At 43.8% G+C, this 9,176-nt stretch overlaps 1 protein-coding gene across 1 annotated transcript; it reads left to right on the top strand.

Annotated features, from left to right (window-relative positions):
* The first annotated feature begins 4,665 nt into the window (after window positions 1–4,665).
* On the top strand, window positions 4,666–7,329 carry LOC128500921 (DC-STAMP domain-containing protein 2-like). Its single transcript, XM_053470292.1, has one exon. It carries the CDS (start codon window positions 4,666–4,668, stop codon window positions 7,327–7,329), a length of 2,664 nt encoding a protein of 887 aa, XP_053326267.1.
* The last annotated feature ends 1,847 nt before the right edge of the window (window positions 7,330–9,176 follow it).

The following is a 9,176-nucleotide window of genomic DNA, read 5'->3' as shown; positions in this document are numbered from 1 at the left end:
TCCTCAATCATTGTTGGTTCTCTGCTGCCATCTACTCGACATATCTAACACTGCAATGTCATTGCTGACAGCAGAAATCGAAAACATATTTTACAGTTATTTTATATTTTTTTTTTACAGTTTTACAGTTATTTACACAAGAAAGCATTCACAGGAAATATTTTAAATTAATGTGATGTAGCTGATAAACTGATAAGCAGCTGGATACGATGTATCTAACTTGTTCACTTTATGTTAATGCATAACCAAATGCAGAGAGTTGCACAGAACACAGCTAGCTAAAAGATATAGTTTTATTATTATTATTATCATTATTATTAATAAAATCCAAATAATACATTAACCCGGTCAGACAAGGTTGTACTATCACAACTTCAGTAAAGTGGCCACTAGCCCATAAAAGTAGATCCTAATTGTTTTGCATCAGCAGGGATCCGTGCTCACTGATCAAGTAGAAGCAGCGTCACTGCCTGGAATTCTGAAGAAATGAGAATTCCCAGATGGTCTATCCAGACCCGTTGGAATCTCTGATGACTGCTTGGTCATTGTTGTATGATCGAATGTAGTGGGGGTCAATCAAAAAGAGGGAGAAACGGTTAGAATTTTTTTTTTTAAATATAGTTAAATTAAATACATTAAAAAAATAAATAGAATTACTTGGACCCTACTGATGTTGCTGTGTAGTCATAAGAGGTACCAGCTCTTTAAAATAGATTATTAAAAACATAGTTGCTTTCCAATTGTTTATATATTATTCATGTCATGGAATAGGCATGATGGGAATTTAATCATTTGTGAGGATCGTCATCAGGCAGCCACATACAATAAAGGTTAAGTTGGTCTGTCTGTTCCTATGCCTTAGGCGTGATACCGATAACGTATACCTGCTGCAACAGTTTAACGTAACCCTTCCCCATAGTCAGTGACATATATTGGCTTAGGCCAACTAGGTCCAGGCAGGTCCAGGGGGGTGGCAGTCATTCTGCTGTTAAACTGGGGGCAGATTGTGTAAGACATAAATATTGGGGACTCCATCCCTCTATATGGCCATATATTGCTTAGCCCGCCAAGTCAAAGTAGCCAAAGTGTGGTGAGTCCTATCTAATTGTTCACAATTATATTGCTTACCAATATACCAAGGAGCTGAATCAGTGGGACTGCACTGCATTTCAACCCAAATGAGACTCTCAAGCAGTCTAAAGCCTCCTCTGGGCACTATTAATGAGGTACCTGTGTGATCTCCCCTACTAGCCTCCTAACAAATTTTGACTGGCTATGGCAACAAGGGATGTGGCCACGCCATTGACATTCCAGGACCACAATGATATCAGAAACAATGTGTTTTCATATGTATTTTAACTAATGTGTTCCACTAATCATCCTTTCTGAGGCAAATCATATGCCCAGCTAAGGTCCAGTTTTGTAAAAATTGTGGCATTATGATTACAATTGAGGTATGAGGGGTAGCGGGTATTTGTTCTTTACGGTGATGTGATTGAGTGCACGGTTTTCAATACATGGTCTCAGGCTTCCATCCTTTTTAGAAATGAAAACAAATCTTGCTACAGCTGGGGATGTGGATTTATGACTAAATCCCCTCTGTAGATTATCTTTAATTTATTCGAAGGCGAGAGACTCTGGTAAATTCTGAATCCTGGAGGGACTGCACCTGGAAGCAACTCAATAGGCAAACATGAAGGACGGTGAGATGGAAGCCTGTTTCTTATCAAGTACATCTTGATAGTCCTAGACGTAGATGTAGACTTCAGGAAGATTTTCTGTAGGCAGCGTGAGAGACATGAACCTCTTCAGGGTCTGCCAGTCAATTATGTGGTTGTGTGACTGCAGCCAAGGCAGTCCTAAAATTATGGTGCAATTAGAAGAGAAGATTACATGAAACTACATAGGTTCTTGATGGATCAGACCCACTCTGATCAGCTGTGGATTGGATTGGTAATGACAGTGGGGTGTAATGGGTGTCTGTCAATAGTGGAGATAGCAGGAACAAGATAGTAAAAGGAATATTATTTTTATAGACAAACGAAAAATCAGTGAAGGACCATGGAGACCTAGAGTCGAGCATGGCCATAGTGGATAGAGTGATGTTGGCCCATTGGAGGGTAACTGTAGACATGAGTTCTTTATTGATTTCATTTAGGATGTCTCTAATGTTTTTGGATAAGAGGGTAGAGATATAGGGGGTGTAGAGGTGTTGTCAGTGGTCTCAGTGGGTCAGAGTCAGGAGTTTGAATTGTGGCACAATGGAACACCAGATAAGGAGTGGTGACAAACGAAGATTAATCTAGCCGCAGTGTTAGAGAGGTAGGATTTGAGCCAGGAAAGTCAGGATGTCATTTGAGCGTTTGAAGAATGAGGGGGTGGTCGATGGTGTGAAAGGCTGGCACTCATTAGTTTAATTGTTTAATCCTGACTTTCCACTGGCATGATGCTATGTTTGAAGCTAAAGGAAAGTATAGTCTTAACTTGCCAAATAATTTTGTTCCCTGACCTAGTACTCCCTTTGTACTAATGCAGTATGGGTATATGAAGTTTTACAGATGTATGCACACTACATGGGCTCATATTCCATACTTACATGCATCAGACACATGGCCATATTATGGCAGCCAAAAATATAAGGGATACAAAAAACAAAAACTGTCTGCGCTTCTTACCCTAATAAAGTTGGCAACAAATATATAAACATAATATAAATGAGAGGTTTTGGTTATATGAATTGGCCAAAGCATAATTAAGCTCACCTGCCACGTCAAGGCACACTCTCAATAGGGTGAGAACCTACTCTCACCTCCTACATAGTGGGCACACAAAGCAGTTTATACTGCTACCAAAACCTTATTAATGTGTTGGGGGAGGTGCAATTAAACCTCCTCCCTATTAACCCCTGGACAGCAAGCTGCAACCAGACTGATGAGGAGCCAACAACCTCAAACATATCCCTGTTTAAAAATATAAGGGATTTTTGAAGAAATGCGAAGAGTGCATATTAAAATTACAGTTTCCCTTTTACTTGAAGAACCTTTGGATTGGGGGAGGGATGGGGAGGGGGCAGCTGTCATATAGAGGTTCTGATGTGGTTTACTGGTAATTCTTAATTAATATATGCTTCAAAAAACTTCAAGGGGCAGGGAAATGACTAGATAATGCTGCCTGTTCCACAGTGAGACATAGATCTCAGCTTCCCTGAAGTAAACTAAATCACTACAAAATTACACTAATAAAACAATGTATCTCATTAGTTTATGAAACTGTTAGTATATGGCCAACTGAGGAGAGTTCAAAGATTCCAATATACTGATATGAATTTTGAAACAGCTGCCTCAGCGAAAAAGCTGCAAGGGTAAATCAATGTCAGGTTTGAACAATATCAATGTATCTATTACTTATACAGCTAAGCCATTCTCCTAGCCAGTTTTAGTGGCTTCCACCCTGCATACACACATAAGCCGCTGAAATGAATCTTTCTGCGTGACACATTTTTTCTACTCTGCAACCTTGTGGTGTGGTGAAAATGTCATTAGGATGTAAGCCCCAAAAGGTAGACCGGCATTAACATACAGGCAACCCTGGGCAGGGCACCTAGATGGTAGGGGCACCTCTGCCAGGATGTCTGTTGGATTAGTAAGGCGGTATACACGAGGAGGCTCCAAAACCAGAGTTAGCCACAATTGACTCAATGACCTGACTAAACTTTAATTGATCTTAATGGTGTAAAACCAAATAAACACACTGGACAAGTAAAGCAAAAACAAAACATTATAGCAAGGGTATTTAACCCTCTCAATGCTGACCCAGTGACTTTGTCAAGTTCTGTGAATAATAGACTTAGAATTATAAGAGGCAAATGAGCCCAATTTCCGAGTTGCTGAGATCCTTGCATACTGTTAAGGGATTTCTGCCAAAGCAGTAATTGGGCATTCAGTACTGTTCTGGGATCTCCACCAACTTAAATTAGAAACATGTGTCTGTCATTTTACACTTTAGATACCTTAGGTCTCTTTCTACAGTCCCTTTGGTCTAACTGCTGGTAAAGAGGTTTGGCTGCTCTCAAAGCAAACCCTTGTGGTTTCATTACGTGATATGGTCCTTACATGCATTTTGGCTCATACCCTTTATTATCTTTTAGTCAAGGACTTAATTGTGCCGCACAGATTTTTCTGACTACAACCAGATTTTATGGCTTAAAGGATATGTAATTTAATGTATATATATATAGAGAGAGAGAGAGAGAGAGAGAGAGAAAGAGAGAAAGAGAGAGATAAATATCTATCTATCTATCTATCTATCTATATATATATATATATATATATAGTTTAATAAGCTTCTCATAACCGTTATGTCAGTTCATCTTAATAAAAAGCAAGGTGCCCCTCCCCCGTAGGTGCTGGCATGTGCCCTGCTCTCCCTGTCATGACAGCAGTGCTATTGTGACATCATCAGAGCATAATAACCTCACACTGGGCGTGGAGCTTCAGTACTAGAGGAGACAGCAAGCTACTTGTAGTGACTGAACCTCCAGTAGTGCAAAAGATTAGTAAAGAGACTGACTTTTATTTCTTCATTTTGACCCATTTCTCCTCCTGCTTTTGTGATCGCTGAGTGAGGCAAGTCAGGGCAGATATTGTCGCAAAAACAACTGACGAGATGGGGACAACACTAGGCCCCTGGGAATGGATGTGTACCTGCTGCAAAACCACATGTGGCCTATGCCGGCGTGCCTGCCCCTGCGCCTGTTCCTGCAACTGTCCTTGCTCCTGCAAGTGCCCCTGCAAGCGCAAGTGCCCCTGCGACTGCCCCTGCAACTGCCCGCGGGACTGCGACTGCCCTCGCGACTGCCCCTGTGACTGCTCCCGCGATTGCTTGTCAAACCTGTGCCCTGAAGAAGTGAAGGTGGAGGAAGTGAGCGCCGAGGATTACATTGACGAGGACAAAAAGGAGGTGAGAGCCCAACTCCGAGAGGACAACGCGGTGAAATCTTCTCTGAGGAGCTGTGGCGCCTTCACCTTTGGGTTGATTCTCACCGCCATGTATGCGGCCATCGTCCTCTTTGTGAAGAACTATAGCCTGAAGTACTGCATCGTGTCCTCAGTGGTCATCTGCATCCTCCTCACCCTCGGCATGGCCTTCTTCATGAAGATGCGGGTCACAGTGTTCCTTATGCTGCCCCAGCTCTTCTCAATTGAGGGCAAGACCATCGTGCTCCTGGTCGCCTTCTCGCTGGCCTTACAGGGACCTGCAGCCAACACCTTGGAGAATTTCCGGCGCTCATCTGAGTCCGTGTCCTGCGGCGTGGAACTGGCCATGAACCAGACCAAGGAGCTCCTGGAAAAAGTTAAAAGGCCGTTAGTGAGTGCGCTGGATATTCTGAGGAACATCGGCCAGAGGCTGAAAGGAGTGGCCGATCGGGCCAGAAAGTTCTTCAAGACGGTGACAGACGGAGTGAAGCACATCGGACGCGTCCTGCGGAATGTGTGGCGTTTTATCGCCAATATCGGGGAGGTCTGTAACGAGGAACTGGAAGTTCCCTATCTAAAGTGCAGGAAAATATTTGACACGGCACGGAATCAGTGCTTCCAGGTGATGTCATTCTTGTCATTCCTGTGCTACATTGTGGACGCCTTCAAACCGCTGTGTGGACTGGCTAAAACCGTTACAATCCTATGCCTCCTGCCAAAGTATCTCCAGAAATATGTCCGAAAGCATGTGAAAAACCCCATCATCAACATGCTCCGCAACATCAAGGACAAGTTTGAGTTTAACGTGACGGTTATTCACGACTTTGACATAAACCTGAACTCCAGCAAGAGCATCAAGCAGGTGGCAGTCGGCATCATGAGCGAAGTGCAGAGCACACTGAACCCCTATCTGGATGTGCTCAGCATGTTCAGCTATTCAATGACATTTGTTTGCCTCTTCATCTACATCATGGCCGCTCGGTACCAGCGCAAGTACCTCTATGAAGATAACCACGACAATATCTACATAACGCGGTCCTTCATAGAGCTGGACGTGATGAGAGCCAAGCAAGGGCGCAGAACCCTCCTGCCCCTTTCCGCCAGAGAGGCCTACAACTTCATCCTGCCAGGTTCGCTTTACCTGACCAAACGTGAGAGGAAGGGATATTCTTTTGACATCATCAACGTCTTCCGAAATGTTCTGGTGGTCGCATTTATGATGGTGATGGACTTCATCATCTACTGGGTGCTGGACATGGTGTATTACCTGCTGCAAGCGGACGTGGTTGCCAGAGCTCCGGTGACGTTCTCTGTGCTGATCAACGGCTCCGGTTATGCCAGCGAAATCTTCTCCAATGTGGTGTCTGCGTTTGACATCCTTCAGAGAGGGAACTTGACAGTTTTGTCAAAGAAATGCCTAGTCGCTCCGTCCGCCCCAGACTTTAAAGGATACATACTCATAGGTTCAATGTATGGCCTGTGCTTTCTCATTGCGATATTTGGCGTCTACATACGGAGGCTGCAGCGCGTAATCTGTGCCTATTATTACCCATCCCGTGAGCAGGAGCGCATCTGTTTTCTTTACAACAACTTGATAACCAAACGCACAAACATTGAGGACTCCTTGATCAGGAGCGTGAGGATGAATGCAGAGGACGGGGGGCACTCTAGCTTCCTGCAGGTCCTGGCGGCAAAACTCCCCGGGTGCCGCTGGTTTGCCCAGCTGTTGGGCACCAATGAGCAGTACTGCATGGCATGTGCCAAGATAATCACTGGCAGCGAGGGGCAGGACTGCGTGGCCTGCATCACCCCAGGCTGTAAAGGGATGTACTGCAGGGGCTGCTTTGAGATCCTTGATAACATCTGCACAATTTGTATGGCTCCACTGGCATACTCTGAGGCTATCGAAGAGGAGGTCGACTCCAGTGACGAAGAACAGGTCCACCTCTGGATCGATGCCATGAAAACCATTAAGGCTGAAGAGAAAGGAAAGAGGAAGAAGCTGAAAGAGGTTGTGAAGGATCGCCTCAAACAGGTTCTCCGTAGCCAGGGTAGCAGAGCAGCGTTAGGCGAGAAGCTCCTGGAGAAGTATAAGGAGGAGGTCCGTGGCAGGGAGGAAGATGAGAGCTCAGGAATCAGTGAGGTTGAATCCAGTGAGGACTCTGAAGATACAGATTTTGAATATCAGAACTCAACAGAGGACACTGACTCTTCAGATTCTGAGGACCACACGACCCCCCCATTCACAAAGTGGACAGAAGCACGAAGGAAGAGGGATCTGGTCACCCCCGCGCGGCAGAGGCCACCCAGGAGGAGAGGACGGCGGGCGGTGAAGAATGGAGGTGGAAACTAGAATGGAATTCAGAACTATACCCACCCCTTCTTCTACCTAAATTTCCTTTGTAAACCCTTCACCACCAAGTGAATCGGCTTGCATCCTGTTCCTGCTGGTTTAGACCACAGTTTTTTGCGCCTTTCACTCTTAAATAAATTTTGACTTTGGGTTTGGGAAAACAAATAGCAGGTTTCTTTTAAGACATTTTAAATGTTCTTTTTTTACTATTTTTTTTAGAAAACGAACAAAAAAGGATTAATATTTCAGGTCTACTGTACGTATTCCTTTCAATATTTAATGTCCCCAGATGTGAGTCATTACTGCCAACTGAATGCCCAATCCATTCTTATGACAAGCAGATCCAACAGAATCTAGCACTTTAGGTCAGTATTGCTGACAGTAGATCGTCTATACCTGCTGAATACAGAACTAGACTGATGCAACATTTTCAAAGCCATTCGCATCTGGGAGGTATTTAGTTTTGCTGGCTTTAATCGCCAAATTCACAGGTTTCAGCATCTCTTTAAATGTAATACTTATATTTTAATGCTACCCAAAAATATATAATGGGAAAACTAAAAAGAAAGTTACCCGAATGGTCAATTCCCGCATTCAGATTCAATGGTCATGTTGTAGTATAAGCTGCATAGCATAGTCCCAGATGTTTATGAGTACTAATGTGTACTGCTTCTATTTAAATTGTAGTAGATATGAACATAGGGATAAAAAAAGAAGATGGGGTGCAAGTCACATTTTACCACTCAGTAAATTAAGCCAAACACGCGTATAGATCATTCCCCATTATTATTATTATTATTATTATCTTTTATTTATATAGCGCCAATAGTTTACGCAGGGCTTACTACAGTACATGAATTCAAGGGATATGACAAGACAAGAATTGACAGAGAGAGCCCTGCTCGCAAGCTTACAATCTTGAGGGAATGGGGTGACAAACATAAGGCACAGAGAAACTGTGAGAGGTAGTGTGATGGTTGTATCAATGACAAGGAAGTTCTAGCAGCTAAGATGGTATGCTTCTCTGAAGAAGTGGGTTTTGAGATGTTTCTTGAATGTCGGGAGGGAGGGTGAATGCTGAAGGTTCCTTGGGAGTAGATTCCAGAGATATATGGCAGCTCGAGTGAAATCTTGTAGACGGGAAAAGGAAGAGGTGATAAGTGAGGAGGAGTGCCTTAGCCCATGGGAAGAACGTAGGGATCGAGTAAGAGAGTATTTGCTAATTGAGGTCAGAAATGTATGGAGGAACCGTATTATGGATGGTCTTATATGTCAGTACCAGGATTTTAAATGTAATTCTAAAGGCAATTGGGAGCCAGTGGAGGGTTTCACAGAGTGGGGAAGCAGAAGAGGAGCGACTTGCAAGGAAGATAAGCCTAGCAGCGACAGTTGAATGCCAACCAGAAGAGTGTTGCAGAAGTCAAGACGGGAAATGATAAGTGAATGAACCAGAGTTTTTGTGGATTCTTGGGTGAGGAATGGGCGGACACGAGAGATGTTTTTTAGGTGCAAGCGTCAGGATCTGGCAAGGGACTGAATGTGAGGGATGTAAGTTTGTTTTATTAGGGGTTAGCACTGGAGAAAAGGATAAAAGGTGGTGGTCAGACAGAGGGAACGGGTAGATGGAGAAGTCTGAAAGGGAGCATGATCTGGAGAAAACCAGATCAAGTGAGTGTCCCTCAGACCAGAGGAGGATGTCTGGAGAAAACCAGATCAAGTGAGTGTCCTCAGACCAGAGGAGGATGTCGGGGAGAGGAGTTTGGAGCTAGCAGAGTTGTTAGATATATCTAAAGGAATGTTAAAGTCACCCAGAATAAGGCAGGGGATATTAGGAGAGAGGAAGAAAG

The sequence above is a fragment of the Spea bombifrons genome, chromosome 6, assembly GCF_027358695.1.
Source record: "Spea bombifrons isolate aSpeBom1 chromosome 6, aSpeBom1.2.pri, whole genome shotgun sequence".
Lineage (NCBI taxonomy): Eukaryota > Metazoa > Chordata > Amphibia > Anura > Pelobatidae > Spea > Spea bombifrons.
This window is presented reverse-complemented; position numbering and strand designations above follow the sequence as displayed.